Raw genomic sequence first — 16,535 nt, 5'->3', positions numbered from 1 at the left:
ATTGGCCTCCCTTCGGTCTTCCAGTTAGTTTTGAATGATCACATTTTTCAAATCTCTTAGCGCTCTTACAAGCCTTGCTGAAACCCAGCTCTCTCTTATTATTTATACCCTTTTGGTTTAATGTATTGATTAGAGCATGCAAATGGAGAGAACCCTCAACAGTAATACGATAATATGTTGGAAATAATTGTAATAATCTATACCTGTTGAGATTTTCTCAGCATGTGAACAATAACTGATCGTTCTAGTAAAAAATGAACGGTGTGTAAATGAAACTTGGAGATTCTAACATATTTCTCGAAGTAGAGAGGTTATTCAAGAAAATAATGGGACAAATTTTCATACGGAAACTAGCATCGAGTGTAATTTTTACATAATTCAAGAAAATTTGATGCAAGGTTTACATGAATTAGTTGAAGAATATTAGAGTTCTTTAATTATTCAGACTCTTACCTTGCATTAACTGATTACATCAGCAACAGCGAAAAAAAACTCAACAGCAAAAAAAAGCTTATCAACAGCAAAAATGGCCATTTGCACAACTTGGGAGAAAATTTATACATAATCTAGGTTAGTTCATTTCTTACCACAGCTCCCACTAGAAGTTTCAGAGGGTTGAACATTTCATAGCAAAGAGCTCATCAAGGCAGTATCTTAGCATATACAAAGATCATATTATAGATTTAACAGATTTGAGATTAGATTCCAGCCCATCCAAGTCTTCCTATCGGAAGGACAAACAAAGTTAAGTTGAAACATCTCCTTGCTAACATGTTCCCCTGATTCACAGAACCCAACTAGCTTTGCTACAATTTTTGCACTGTCCTGTATGTGTTTCATGTTAAGGGGATCTGTCCATAACTTGTTGACTAGCTGCAGCCTTCTCTGTTTTCCAACTTGTGGAACTTCCCATTTCACATACAACATTTCTCTTTCCTCTGCTGTTAGCTTAGAGCTCACCCTCTTCGCAAGATACTCCCTTTCTTGCTTCAGAGCCTTGACACTGCGCAGCATTGCAACCGTCATTATTGTTGTTTGTATTCATCAAATGAAAGCTTATGAAACATCTCATCTCATCTCAAGTTACGGAGCTTATACCTTGCATAAACAGAGCTTGCAGGTTCATCGCCTAAAAGTGCTGGACTCGCATTTCCAAGCTCCGCTAAGTGTTGCTCCAACCATGTCAATCTTCTCCATTCAACTTCCATATAAATTTGATCAGATGGGTCTCCTTTAAACAGCAAGTAAAACTGTGTCCGATGTACAAGGGAAACATGGCAAAGATGCCATAACATGATGATTTGCTTTCTCTGATCTTCAAATATAGTATGCCAAGAAACTGGAGTATGTTCAATTGTGTCCATTGCCGCTTCAGTTCCATTCTCATTTTTCTCCAGATCCAATACCTATACATATGTTCAATAAGCATGTAAATAAAATATATGTAAGAAGAAAATTGTCTCATTTCTGGTTCGTAATAAATAAATGATAAATACATATACACGTACATATAGGGAAGAAAGAATAAAATATCAGCTGGCCTATGTACGGTTAACAAATTGTCAACGCCATTCTGTAGACATTTGTAAACTGCCATTCTAACTCATTTTTGGGACACGATATATCTTTGGATGAAAAATTACCATGAATGGGGTTGTCAAAGCAGAACAAACTTTACTACTTTGGGGATGAGGACCTTCTATTCAACCTTTATTATAACATACTTCAATTTGTTAAGTTGCTGTCAGAGGCTCATGGGACAGGGAAGAAGTGTTCTTTGCACATTCTAATAGTAACAAGGTCAAGCTTAGAAATTGGGGAAGTCAGTTTGGGGTTTTGTCTTTATCATTATTGGCGTATTCTCTACGATGTATGTTATAATAAAGGTATTCTGATCTGTAAGGTATTCTCTCTACAATGTATTGATAATCAGAAGAAGGAAATGCTCTTAAGGCAATACAAACTCCCAGCCGATTAGAGAGGGCTGGTAAACTCTCTCCCCTCTTATTTAGCAAAAGAAAACACACAAAAACCATGAACCTATCTTTCCTAATATCCTTACATATATACTATCCATATTCCACTAATGGTTCCCTCCTTACACAGCTTTCCCCTAGGTAACTAACTTGCAGAGGAGGAATTCCCCTTCTTGACCCTTCTGGAATATTGGATGGTAATTGGGGGTCTAATCTAACATCACCCCGGGGTCAAAGTAAATTTGTCACCCCAAGGTGATACACCTCAAGAACTGGCTGCACCCAAGTAGTTTCATGAGCACACAAGTCTTCTAAGCTAACAAGTAATTAAGTCGTTCCAATGTGCGCATTCTTTCGATGACCCAAAATATCATCTGGTTACAGTAGCCATTCATAGTCATCATTAAGTACGAGAGGTCCTTACTGCATGGATTGAGCATCACCCAAAGCTTTTTTAAGCTGAGATATATATATAGGAACGGATTAATGGAGGATGTACCTGGTAGTTGGAGCCAATAGGCAACAACTGGCGTCAGAAGTCATGTAGCCGCTCCCAAGTAGCTTCATGGGCATGCAAGTCTTTCCAGCTCACAAGTAATTGAGTCGTTCTAGTGTGCATGCAAGTCTTTCGAAAGCCAAAAATATAATTTGGATCCATTAGCCTTCATAGTCATCATTAAGTATGGAAGGACCCTACTGCACGAATTGTGAATCGCCCAAAGCTTTTTTAAGCTAAGATACACAGAAAACTGGAATGGAGGTTGTACCTAGTAGTTGGAGATTCTGGTTTTGTGATAAATACTGCTCCCAAACCAACTCCCAAGGCGTCCGTCTCCACTATGAATGGCTGATCAAAATTTGGAATCTAATAATGGAATTCTTTAGTCTCTCGAAGGCCACTGTTGCTTCTTCAGTCCACACAATTGGTTTGCTTTCAACAATTAGGATAGGGGAGCTAATGTGCATTCTAAATTTTCCACAAACCACCTATAGTACCCTATGAATCCCAGAAAGCCTCTCAACTCACGTCTGTTCTGTGGTATCGGCCATTTGATTAAGGCACAAATCCTTTTTGGGTCTGCTTGAACTCACTCAGCTGAAACCCAATGGCCCAAGTATTCAATATTCTCGTTGGCAAACTGACACTTGGCCCCATTGGAATACAACTCAACAAGGATGATGTCATGGACAAAAGGCCAGAATATGCAATTGCTAAGAGATTGAAATGTGAATGGGCCAGTGTGGGATCGAAGGTCATAGCCAAAAATTCATAAGGGCCTTCTTCATGGGTTCTGAAGGCAATTTTGGTTATGTCGTTCTCATGTATTCGAATTTGATGGTACCCTGATTTCAGATCAGATGTTGGAGTAGATTTGAGATCCTTGCAACTCATCAATAACCAGAATTGAGAACTTATCTGGTACTATAACCATCCACCAACCTTCTTTTTGACAAGCTGACAGGGCTAGAATGTAGGATTATACTCGACCAAATAACAACATTTTATTCATTTAGTGTTCAAATTTATCCTTCATTAAGTGTTCAAATTCATAAGAGCAGTTCCTTCCAATAACTGGAGATCGTGTTGTGTGGTGAATCACTAGGCAATTGAAAAACATCAGCTAAGTCCCTGATCACTTAATTGTTAGTAAAAAATTTCATAGGCTACCATTATCTACAACTCATGGGATTAGGAAGGGATGATATTGGGGAGCGATGACAAGTGCCCTGAATTCCACTAAGAATCTATGGTCATTACGGCCCCGTGTTTTTTAAGGTCACGTAGGCCTTGGTCAATCTTGGATTACCTTTTAGCATCACTTTACATGGCCCCCAAATAAACAACCTTCATCGTTAGAGATAACCTCAGTACACCCAATGTGTGAAGCCACTACATCCCTAGACTGACATCTACACCCCCTAATTCTAAGGTTAGAAAGTTTTCACAAATTGTGCTACCAACCCCATTGCCTTTTACTGCGACACCAGTTCCTATCATCACTTCGTAGTTGGTTATTTGTTAAGGAATGTTTGTGGTGGGCTAATTCTAAGGTCATAGGAGGCATCTCATATGCCTCTAACTACTCTCTTTAATGGATGTGTGGTGGGCTTAGGGTTGGCCAATTGAGCCCTGGTATTAGGGAGTGCGATATGTTTTCCGGCCTCCAATCTGTTCATGATTTCCACAAGTTGTCTCATTGACATGATCATATGAATCCCAACGGGTTGCTAACACATAACCTCATCCCTAACTACCGGATCCAATCCATTCAAAAAAGCATTTTCCAATGATTTGTCTATCAAGTGAAAACGTGGTGCCTTCAAATGTGTTTCAGTACTCCAATATTATTTCCTATTTTATGGTTAGGAACCTTCCTCGCACACTTCCTTTCTTTGATGTGTCAACAAACATATTTCCAAATCATTCTAGTTCTACAAGGGTTCTCATCCCTCCAATTTTCAATACTAGTATAATGTGACAGCTCCAAAAATCACAACTGTAACTGGTAATTTCTCAGAATAAGTGAGCTTATGCATTTGGAAATATCTGTCAACCTTGAAAAGCTACGAACCTTAGTCATCTCCTCCAAACCTATGCATTTCGACTCTCTTAAGTGTACTATGATCTTCTGTTCCTTCTTATGTTTTCTGCATTTCATCATGAGTTTGTCCCAATGTCTCACACTAGAGTTTTTCCATTCCTTTTCTCCCCAATGTCTCAGTAGAGTTTTTCCATTCATTTTGCTTATGACCAGAGCCTTCAATAATAGTTGAAAATGAAGTTCTTATCCTCGTTGTACTCAACAATGATATCTCAATGACCACATTCGCGAACATCTTTTTTGGTTTCATCCACATTTTGCTTGGCTTCATCTGCTTGAACATTGAGGCATTCCACCATTTTTTTTTTTTTTCAACGATGAAAAATTGTTTTCCATCACTGGAAATTTCTCAACATTCTTCTCGATACTTTTAATTTCTTGATTGGTCATATCCAAACATTCTTTGCGTCTCTTTCCAAACATTCTTTGCGAGGTATCTCCGGATGATGTTGATATTAAGAAGAAAGAAATGCCTAAGGCTTTACAAAACTCTCCGGATGGAGCCCGAGAGAGGGCTGGTAAACTCTCTCTCTCCCCTCCGATTTTGCTGAAGCAAACACACAACTCGAAACATATCTACTTTCCTCTTAATATCAGCATCTCCGGATGATGTTGTAAGAGGAAAGAAATGCCTAAGGCAATACAAAACCCCCAACCTCTTTCTCTCTCTCCCCTCCTATTTTGCCAAAGCAAACACACAAAACGCATAAACATATCTACTTGCCTAGCCACCTTACATATATACTACCCACATTCCAATAGTGTTCCCCTCCTTACACAGCCCTCCCTTGCGTAACTAACTTGCAGAGGATGAATTCCCTTTCTTGTCCCTTCGAGAATATTGGCTTATAATTGGGTTCCTATAATCCTAAGATTCCCTACTTTTGGAGCCTGGTGAGTGTAGCTGGTTAAATTTTACATGTTCACTAAAGACTGTTTTACAAAGCCCACTAAACTTCTAGAGGAGCCATTTGAGGAAAGCCTACTTCTCTATGGGAAGAAAACGCATCCCAATTTAGTATGCTTTGTGCAGTTATTCTACTTCACTTCTGTATCTCTTTCAAAAAATCCTAGGATCCGTAAAGAGAGAGGATTGTTTTGGTGAGAAGGGGAGGTCACAAAAGGAGGGTTGATGGCTACATTTGGTTAGTCAAAATTCTATGTCAAAGTTGTGTTGGAAGTGTAGCCTACATTTTCCTATTTATCACACTATCTTTTTCCTCGTGTTTGAATTATCCCTGCTATAATTTATATTAGCTGTATAGCATAGACTTATGTCTATCTCCTTGATTACTGATTGCTTATATTTTCTTATATTTTTCACTGTGCCTTTTCGGGGTGTGCTTAACACCCTGCTGCAATTTATACTAGCTATAACATGGACTTAGCTGTAGCTGCCTATAACTGGCAACTGGCAACTGGCTGATTTCTTTCCACGCTTAACTGATACTGTATTCTCAAGTTATCGCGATGTACATGACTAATATAATGAGACAAAAAAGAATCTGAGCAATTTATATACCTGGCAAACCAGCAGTTGCTTCTGATACTGTAGTTTTGCCACCCGTTCTTTTAACTCAGTAACATAAGCTCTTATACTCCGTATATTCTCCTCAGCAGCAGTCTTGAACATTCTCTGCATTTTTTTCACATTAACTGAATTAGATTGCTGTGATAGGGGAGTACTATCCCTTGATACATTTCTGCAGTTTTCATCACAGTTTGGTGTAATTTTGCGCGTCCTTGAACGTTCATCAAGAGCCGAAGTCACTTTAGAAGGAACCCTGTTCTCTGTTTCATACTTCGTTACACTACGGGAAGAAGACATAGGAGAGCATGGGGATCGAATAATTTGATGCATGTTTGTACCGTTATTCAATGCAAAAGGAAGTACTTTTTTCCTTTTATGCTGGTTCTTCAACTCCGGTGTATCCTCATCGTTTGGACTTGGATAAGACGAGACCAAATTGTCAATAGATTTCTGAACATTCTCAAGCTTCTTTTCAAGAGATTCAATTGCAGTTCCTTCAGATTTAAAACGAAGTATCTCTTCCATCAGGTTTGTCTTATCTCCAGCAATGGTTTCTTGTGGAATGGAGCTTAAAACATGCATGTCCTTGATTTCGGATAGCATCTTCGCAATAGTTTCAGAGGCTTCTTGACTGCCCAGTTTATGGGAAGCAACCTCCCTATGCAACACGTCAAGGGCTCGATTTGCTTCCTCACCAAGCTGCCTCTGACAGTGTTCTAGCTTTCTGATTTCATGCACAATAATGGATGGATCTATTGACGGTATTGATCGCCTCAAAGCTCCTTTCCTTCCTACTACTACACTTCTTAGCTTGGATCCTGGAGGAATTTTAGTGGGAGTTCGATCATCATCTCCTCGAAACGATAGGCACCTAACTACATGAGAAGGCCCACATTCATCTATTCCCTGCAAAAGTCAACAAGTCAATGATTAAAAATATCAATAATAACGGTGAATATTATAAACCTCAAAATAATGTACCTTCGGTTCCCCATATACTTTTTTTTCTTGTTCAAGTTGACACCTTAGCTCCTTTATTTCTTTCTCCATCTACGAAAAAGACTTTCTTATTACAATAATTATACAGAGATACGAAAAATTCAGGTCTTTAGACCCAACGAAAGAACAGACAAGTTTAGGATTATTTTACTAGAATGGAAACGCTCAAAAGCTGGGCTCTCAATGAGCAAGAAATAAAAACTCAATCTAATAATAGATCTGCGGCTGTATAATTACAGCTATCCAATCACAATGGCAATCTGTCAGGGAACGGCCATTGGACACGCATGGAAACTAAAACATTTAATAAGTTGTATGTGAACAGTTTTTTCAATGTGATACCTGCTGAATCTTTTTATCCTTTTCCAGTAGTAAAGACTGTAAACACGTAGAAGACACCTCTGGACTTTTGAGTTCAGCCTCAAGTCTGGCGACTTCACTTTGCAAATGTTTCAATAATCTGTTGTCTGAGACAACCTAGAAAGAGGATGATTGAAACAAGTAGTAAATCGATCAAGCCAATTCATCTTTAAATTCTTTATTGCATGAATGCCTTTGACAACCTAACCATTCCGGGGATTTTCAAGCTCCAATATCAATACAATATCTTTTATGCAAAGAAACCAAAGATCTAATATCAGAGAGAGATAGTTATATTCCGTGCAAAGAAGGATATGCAGGGGTTGAAAATGTTGGTAGTGATAACATTATTAGACTCCAAGTTACCGACATTTTATAAATATTTCAGAAGAGATTGAGAAAATGGTTGAAATAGCAATGATATTTGAAACCTGAACTATGTTTTATCCACTGATACTAAGATAATGGATACCTTCAACAACAATGTTTAAAATTAGGAGGACAAGGAAGCGTGAACAAACACAATTGGGAACAGAGTTTTTATTTTATATAAAAATAGGTTGAATTAGACAGTGTCTGTCTTATACTAGTGTTTGTACATCCGAAGTTTCTAGAGATCTTGTAGCATGTACTCTTAATTCTGCACACTCGAAGTTTCCATATTCAAGACTAACACATACTTCCAAAGACGGTTCAAATTTCACTTCATCAACTGTAGACAAAAGTTTGTGACCCTGCTTTTGTTCTCTTATTCTTTTAATGGGTGGCTTCATTGACTGGGAGTTCTTTTTGTTTATTTATTTGGTTGTCAGGTGGAAATATGGTTTCTTGGTGCTGCTGTCTCTGGATTATATAGGCCTGGTTTGCTAACAATTTTGATTTTTAGTGTTCGATGTTTAAAATTTACGCTTACTTTCCACCAATTTCTCAATTATGATTTTTACTTTTCTTAAAAAAGTACATGATTTCCTAGTCAAATTCTAAAATTAAGAACTACTTTTCGTTTAGTTTTTAAACTTGACTTAGTTTTTGCAAACATTAGTAGAACTAGATAACCACACATATAAACTTATGGGTAGAAGTAGTGTTTATAAACTTAATTGTCAGAAACTAGAAACTAAAAACCAAATCGTTATTCAAGCCTAAGCTTTCTGGCTTTTTGTTTTTTGGTTTTTTTTTTAATGGTTGTAGTAATGCTCCATGTTGAGTTTCTTCTTCTTTTCTTTTTCCCTTCCCCTTTTTATCTCACTCTCCAGAGAGTTTTTTTTTTTTTTTTTTTTTTCTTCCAGAACATTTCCGTCTCATATTATCAATGAAAAGTTGAAAAGCTATCTTTTATTTTAGGGGAAAAAGGTAATTTCAATACAGTAACTACAATAATCAAAGGTAGCTCTTGATTCTTCACAAAAACTCATTGATTGCGGGGACATGGGATCCTATATGCAAGGGCATTCGTCTTAACTTGAGTCTAAATATTGCTACGAGACTTTTAGAGAGACCTCAAAATTTTCCAAATAAGCTACTAATGAGACTAACAAAATAAAACTAACAATAACATTGTTATAAAAAATTACGACAAAATCTTACAGTATTTGAAGTACAATTTAATATTTTTACATACCATGTTTACTTGGGCATTATTGGTAACTTCCTTTGCACTAGTTGCAAACGAAAGTGTATTCCTTGTTTGCTCCACATGACTTAAAGCTGGGCTCATGGTACAAATAATTGCTGTACGAGCATTTCCCCCAAGTGAGGACTGCAATATACGTGTAAGTTTTGAATCCCTATATGGTATGTGGCCACCTCTTCTCCCACCACTGCAAAAAGAGAAGAGAAGATTGAACTACAAAATTACTTTTCCTAATAACAAATGAAGTAAAGGAATACACTGTCTTTTACTGCAATATACTTTCCTGTCGTCCACTCCCTCCCCAAAGTGAACAATATTCATGCACCTTCTTTAATCCCCACATGGTATTGTAGCCATCTTTTGCCCAGCATTACAAAGAGAGAAGAAAAAACCATATAATTTCCTTACCCTATAATTAAAAGGAGGCTTCCAACTTTTTGAAGATAGAAATCTGAGAAAACTGTTTGATTTTTTTTTTTTTTTTCTTTTTTTTACTGCAGTATACTTTCTTATTTTCCACCCTCCATAAAAGAACCCATATTCTCAGAGGGGGAAAAAGAAAAGTAAATTAAAACATCTTGTACTACTGTATGCAACTGAGACAACCTTGTCGATACCAATTCCAAACACCGGTCTTCTTTTTCAAGGAAACAAAACTTATCAATATTATGAAGAAGTATAAGCAATGTTACAAACAACTCCTAGGAGCAAATCAGAGCAACCCTAAAATTCCAGTTGAACAAGTTAACCCTATAACTAGCTAGAGCAAGTACTTCACGTTGGATGTGGAATCACGATGTAATAAATTGTCGAAACTTTACCTTTAACTCTTCAGTTTATTAAAGGAATGAAATTAAATTAGATTGAATTGCCTTTTACCTTAGCTTTCTAATGACAGTTGTAAGTGTCAATAAACTACGGTTGATGTGGCTACCTTCCTTCAATCTTATACCATCTGCACTAGTTTGAGAAACACGTTCACTTCCAGCAAGGTCCACAAGGTTCTGAAAATTATAGTTCCAGCTACCATAAATAGTCTTCTATGTGATAAGAAAGAGAGGAAAGTAATGGCCAACATACCAAACTTGCTATGAAAGATTTCACACAATTTGTAGCTTCCCGGAGGCTACTTTCAATGGTCTGAAAAGAGAGGAAAAAGAAAGTGGGGGTTATTACCAAGAGAAGAGACCATATGAATCTAAACAAAATATATAAGATATTCTATATAAGAATCTATATAGTGTATATATGTAGTATGATACAAAAAAATGAGTGAATAAATCTAGAAAGTCCATGTTCAACAAATGTTTAATACCTCAAAACTTACGCACTTGTCAAATCTTTTATATACATATGGTATGATATACAACCAATCATGAGTGAATAAATCTAGAAAGACACACTTTAGTCTGAGAAATATGTCCATAAACAACAAATGTTTAATATCTCAAAACTCACATTAGTCAAATCTCTCGATTTAGGTGTAACAAGCCCACCGCTAGCAGATAAAAGATCAAACAATCAATCAATCTCACTTACTCCACTCCAATCTCAATCTCAGAGAGAATGAGTTTAGGACTTGTAAGAACAAGGAGGTATGTACTCCCACCATATCAATAAATGTCTTATATTGAGATGTAGAGCAGGAAACTTAAAGTTTTTACAGGTAATAACGCCTCATCGGAAATGATCAAGAACAAGATTTCTTAAGTGGTCAAAGGGCAGAACTTGAGCAGGAAAAAGAGAGAATTCTTGCAACTTAATCAATCTCTTTGAGAAGCCTGAGTATTATCGAAATTCAGACTTGTGGGACTGCGGCACAAAACAACCACTTAAAACTGTTGGTAATAACATGACGTGATGTGGGAAGAATAATAATGAGAGATCAAATATGGTGTGAGCATTTTTGGGATTTTAAAGGAGGAAATTCTCCAAGAATCAAGTCTTTATTAGAAACAAACTAGGGTAAAGAACTAGGAATTAAAATAGAAAATTAAAAAGAAAAAGGAAAACTAAAATCCAAATTTGAAACTAAAAGGAATTATTCAAGGATTTGACCAAGATTAATATAAATTTATCCCAAAAAAAGGAAAACTAAAATCTTACCACATCATCAAGTTTTTCTAGGAGAAACAAAAAAGAAAAAGTCATTTCTTTCGATGGTTGGAAAATTTTCCCACTAAAAATGTTAGCTTCTTAGCCATGTCTGGAGCATCAAAACAATCCTCAAAGTCAAACCAATGAAAATTTTCTGTTCTTTTACGGACCCATTAGAAAATTTGTTACATGCAAAATAATTTAGGAAGAAATTTGTAGAAGAATATCATGATAATAATGCTTCATCTTAGATATCCCCCTTCCAAAAAAAAATCTCATGTTGCAAATCTTGAAGATGTTTAAATTGAGCAGAATGGAGGGTAGGTTAATTCCTTTAGATATGGGCCAGCTCAAGTTTTGCAACAAAAAAGATTGGCTTGCAATTGAACTGGGCCTCGCAAGTTCTAGAGCTCCCATGCAATTACTAATTCCCATGAGGATATCCAACACTATACTGACCTGACCTGATCGTTGATCCTAGCTCATAGTGTTACCTAACCTACCTTACTATCAAACAAATCCAAAAGAATACAAAATCCTAAACTAACAAGTATATGAATTGCTTGATGGAGGACATAAAAGATCAACATGAGCCCATGTTTCGTAGCCACTTTACTAACTGCAAACATAGTGGAACTTGGGGAATATGTAACAATAGTAAGGCAAACAATGAATAAGATCGCTACAAAATACAGATTCAATTCCAAGGTTCTCTTGTTAGAGATCTATTGAGTTAGGCTTCTAATTTACCAAGCTGAACTTAAAGAATGGGTATCGCCAAGTAAGGATAAAGTTAGGTGACAAATGCATGATTAAACACGTAACTCAAGTTGACTCTACTATTCTTTTCTGTTCTTTTCTTTTCTTTTCTTTTCTTGTCTCTCTCTCTCTCTCGTTTGGGGAAAGTAACCGCACTTTCATTCTGTTTGGAACACTGATCGACTCTATGAATAGATAAGTCAAGCCTCTTAGGAACTTTTTATTAGTGGAAACCAGCGTTAATTAATATAAATAAAAGAACAGAGCTTAAAGAACAGAGGCCCATATAAAAAGAAAGGCTCAAATTAACAGGGAAGAACAAAAAACTTTAAGCAACGGGTATAAGAAAAGGTAGTAGTACAAAATAAATTTGAACCAAGAACTAAGAGAAGAAATAAAATGTGTCAAAATCTAAAAGTCTTCTCAATAATACTGAACCATCTATCCTTGTTCCTATTTCTTTCCAACCATGTAAACTATGTTATGGGAAAGAAATTGACCTACTAGAGAACACAACCTTTCTCTTGAAAAGAAGATCCTAATAACTTCTCCCCTCGTCTCGTGAACTCACTCCCCCTCCATACTATGAGAGTGAAAGGGCACAACCACAAACAAAACCTTCGACTATCTATTGTGCCTTTTAAAATAGATAGTGATCACATCTCTCCTTTACAGCTTACTGTTACGGGAGGGAAGAGTATTCCAAATTGTAAGCCACCAATACTACTACATGCTTCTAGTTAACTTTGGGCCTTAAAATTGACAAGAACTGCTCAATTAGCAGGGACCGATTGGGATGAAGTTAAACTCAAAAGATGAGCTTGTTTTATCAGGTATCCCTTCCTTTGTCATATCTAAGCTTACCCTAAAGGTCAAAATCCTAGTGCCTTTCCTTTTGGATGAGGTGGGCTAATTATATGGGGGTGAGGTTGTTTCGCCACCGTCTCTTTTTTTGTGGTTAAAAACCCCTATTTAGGAGAAATACGATTCCACATTCAATAGGTTAATCAAATTATTTATTTTATTCTCATCATTAACATATTTTGGAACTTACCAGCCTGATAATCTGATGTGATCTTGAGCTTTTATCATTAAGAGCAGTTTCCCCAACTTGCCTTTGGGCTGTAGATACAACATTGTTAAAACAAAATCATTAAAAGTATTTAACTGAATACAAAACCATGAAATCGCTATCAAAAGTGATGAAAATGAAGATAACATACCATATGAAGAAAAATAATAATAACAAAGATGATTACCTTCACATATTCCAATTAATTGCCTAAGGTGTTCGCTGTCCTTGACAATTTCTTCTACCAATTTTTCCACAGTGGTTCCTTTCTGTATTTAAAAAAAGGAAATGTTCTATCTATACTAAATATGGCTGGGTAAAGGTCAACTCATAAGGAGGACTCGTTAACAATACCTCAGGGTCATCCAAGAGACGAAGAGATCCAGTTTTGCTATTCAAAAGGTCAACAACAGTCTCATTATATATTTCCAGAGCTGAAAATTTTAGAAGAAAATTTCTCTCTGGTGTCTACAATATGAAATAGAAAAGATTAAATGAAATATAACATGATCCAGTGAACAATACGGGATAAAGTAGATAAAACATATATAAAGCGCTCACATTCTTGATGTGTACAAATATGTCATTGACAGCGTTCTCAGTAATGCCTCTCATGGTAAATGTCTTACCACTGCTGGTCTGTCCATATGCAAAAATTGTGGCTGCAGGAAAATAAGAATTTAGTAACAGTGGGTAACATTCAGAACAAAAGCTTGTTCACAAGAAGGTTGTATATTGCAAATGAGCCGCAGCATGGTGCAAATTCGTTGTTACCATTCATTCCTGTAAGAGCAGATAAAGCAACATCCCTCGCACCCTCTTCATACACCCGCTGAGTAGAGCATGTAGGATCAAAAACTTTATCTGTCGCGTGTAAGGAGAAAAAAAGCTATCAAATTCTCCAGAAAATATTTTGCATACAAGGAAATTGAGCTTTCAAATCTCCTTCGATTTCATTACTTTATCAAATATAACAAAGGAAGAACATGAACAGCAGAAAAAAGTTCAACAGTTAATCTCACGAACATACCAAAGCAGTATGGATTTACAGGCCTGTCATGATTGGGATTCTTGAACACAATGGTATGTTCATCCAAGCAATCCCATGCAATGAGATCGTACATGGCTTGCTCTCTCCGGTTGAGAGGCCTTACACGTACAGTGACTAGTATCTTTTCCTCACGAGTTCTCGGACCCCCTGGAGTCGTAGAAGGGGTCCTCTGAATTTTGGACAACGGCGTGGCTGGCGTTCTAACCATCTCCTTCGTTGCTCGTGAGCCCTATGGCTAACAACACAACAACTAAGCAATAATTACTCAAGTTTTTCAATTAGCAGACAAATTATCCCCCAAGAATTCCAACATCTAACACTCAGTACGCGGAATTGATTAAAATCGAGTGAAGTTAGGCATCAAAAGTAAAATTACGAACGCGGAATCTTGGAAATTCTTGAAGTCTCGTCAAAATTGGCGAGAAAAAGCAAGAATGAAAGAGGGAAAAATGAACATAAGTCGCGAATCATATAGTAAGCTCATGAATCATTCTGGTTATAGAAAAAGAAGCAAAGTAAGAGAAGGAGCGCTTACAGAGGAGATAATGGGAGAAGAAAGAAGTGAAACGAAGGAGAAGGCGAGGCGGAAGATGGAGTGAGAGCATTTAGTGCAAAACGGGAGAGGAGAGAATCTGTGAGAGGGCGCTTGGAGATGAATATAGAGAGAGAAAAAAGAGTAACGGCTACTTTAAATTTGATATTTGAGGTGAGAGAAAGGTTTTAAAATAGGAATGTGAGTGGCATTGCCATTCGTCCACTCACTCACACACTCACCGATGGAGCGGGCACGCTTCGTTATACGCCATAATGCTATTAAATCTTATTTTATTTTCTGTTAATTCTTTATTTTATTTTATTTTATTATTAACTTAATTTTCATTCTTTCTAATTATTTTGTTTTCTTTTGAAATTTTTATCCTAAAGTCGTCTAATTAGTTATTTAATTTTTAATAATAAATTTGATTATTTTATTTACTATTTACTATTATTTATGAAAAATATTAGATTGTCAGTGTAATCTTGAACAATATATGCATGACATACTAGAAAATGATGTCCAAGTAATGATCTGAAGGGTTTATAGTATACGGATAATGTTAGATGTCTTATTTTGATAACACTATTGATACAACCATCTTTGTAATTATTACAAATGATTTGATCTAAATAGTTCATGTGAGTGGAGTATCTAATACAATAGGTTTGTGTAAGACTGGACCACAAAATATTTAATTTCTTTCTATAATTTGTTAATGGAGAAAATTAATATTTCATAAAATTATCACATGTGACTCAATCCGACTCAATCTTAATTATAGGCGAGTTATGAAGCTTGTTCTTTTATTTGTATGGATGATAATGGCTTTTATGATCGAAATATATTTGTTATTTTAGAGACTTGATCAAATTATAAGATGGAACATAATTTCATCGGATGAAATTCACTTTTTCTTATATAAGAAAAATATAAATTTAGTTTATGGTTGGTTGTAAACAAATTATTTATTAGAGAATCAATAATACTTAGGGAGATATAATTACATGGCAAAGCAAACGTTGAACTCAACAATTGTTTTATCCGGTAGTTGTTACCAAATCATGAAGATTAACTTATTTGTAATGATTATATTTGAACACAACATTTTTTATAATGCATAAGAGTATGGTAAAGCGACTTATAATTAATTAATTTTATATGATTGGAGATTATATATAATCTATAGATTCAAAAGATCCCTAGCGACCCCACAGTGATACTAAAATAATCAACTTAAAAGAAAGAGGAGAGAGAATATATTTCCATGTTTAAATTAATATTTAATATATTAAATAGAAAAAAATATATTTTATTCAAAATGTTTAATATAATATTTAATATATTATATATTCCTCCTTACTACTTCCTTGTTTAACACCTAAGATTGTATTGGCATGATATAATATTCGAGTACACCAAAATAAATAGTTAAGGCAAAAATAAAAACTCATTTTAAATTTTTTTTGCAGCAAACAATTTTATAATAAAAAAATCACTAACTACTAACAATTTTTCTAAACCGTCCAAGATGATAAGTACTAACAATTATCATAACTATTCATAAAATTGCATGAGGTATAAAGGTTGGTAAGAGATAAACATATTCGGACAGTCTTATTAAAAAGAAAAATTGTAACAGCCTGTCGACATGCATATTATTCCTAATAAAAAACAATTACAAAAGAAAATATACAAGAAAAAACTTAGTTTTCAAATTACCAAGGAATCTCTAGTTTTGTTTGAGTATATGGGTGTGGTAGAGGTATTATGAGTACACAAGTAAATGTAGAAATAGAAATAAATAGAAAAATAAAATAAAAAAAAATTAAGAGGAATGCATGCAATATGACAGGTAGAAAAAAATTTGAAGTTAAACCAAAAAAAAAAAAAAAAAAAAAAAAAAAAAAAAAAAAAAA

General features: G+C 35.6%; 1 protein-coding gene across 2 annotated transcripts; it reads right to left on the bottom strand.

The window, feature by feature from the left end:
• Positions 1–516: 516 nt before the first annotated feature.
• On the bottom strand, positions 517–14,751 carry LOC111439765 (kinesin-like protein NACK2). Of its 2 annotated transcripts, none has more exons than XM_023077289.1 (15): positions 14,617–14,751; positions 14,061–14,316; positions 13,805–13,894; positions 13,592–13,692; positions 13,385–13,498; positions 13,218–13,299; positions 13,013–13,080; positions 10,183–10,242; positions 9,982–10,106; positions 9,091–9,289; positions 7,452–7,586; positions 7,092–7,160; positions 6,102–7,016; positions 1,099–1,406; positions 517–1,003 (listed from the first exon to the last, which is right to left on the bottom strand). In XM_023077289.1, exons 2-15 carry the CDS (start codon positions 14,287–14,289, stop codon positions 676–678), a joined length of 2,823 nt encoding a protein of 940 aa, XP_022933057.1. In that variant the 5' UTR covers positions 14,290–14,316; positions 14,617–14,751; the 3' UTR covers positions 517–675. The 2 variants fall into 2 exon arrangements, with proteins under 2 accessions (XP_022933057.1, XP_022933058.1); XM_023077290.1 differs by having other exon boundaries at positions 14,462–14,746.
• Positions 14,752–16,535: the final 1,784 nt, after the last annotated feature.

Source organism: Cucurbita moschata, unplaced genomic scaffold (genome assembly GCF_002738365.1).
Source record: "Cucurbita moschata cultivar Rifu unplaced genomic scaffold, Cmos_1.0 Cmo_Scf00106, whole genome shotgun sequence".
NCBI lineage: Eukaryota > Viridiplantae > Streptophyta > Magnoliopsida > Cucurbitales > Cucurbitaceae > Cucurbita > Cucurbita moschata.
Note: the sequence above shows the minus strand (reverse complement) of the source record. Positions and strands in the feature narration are given on the sequence as shown.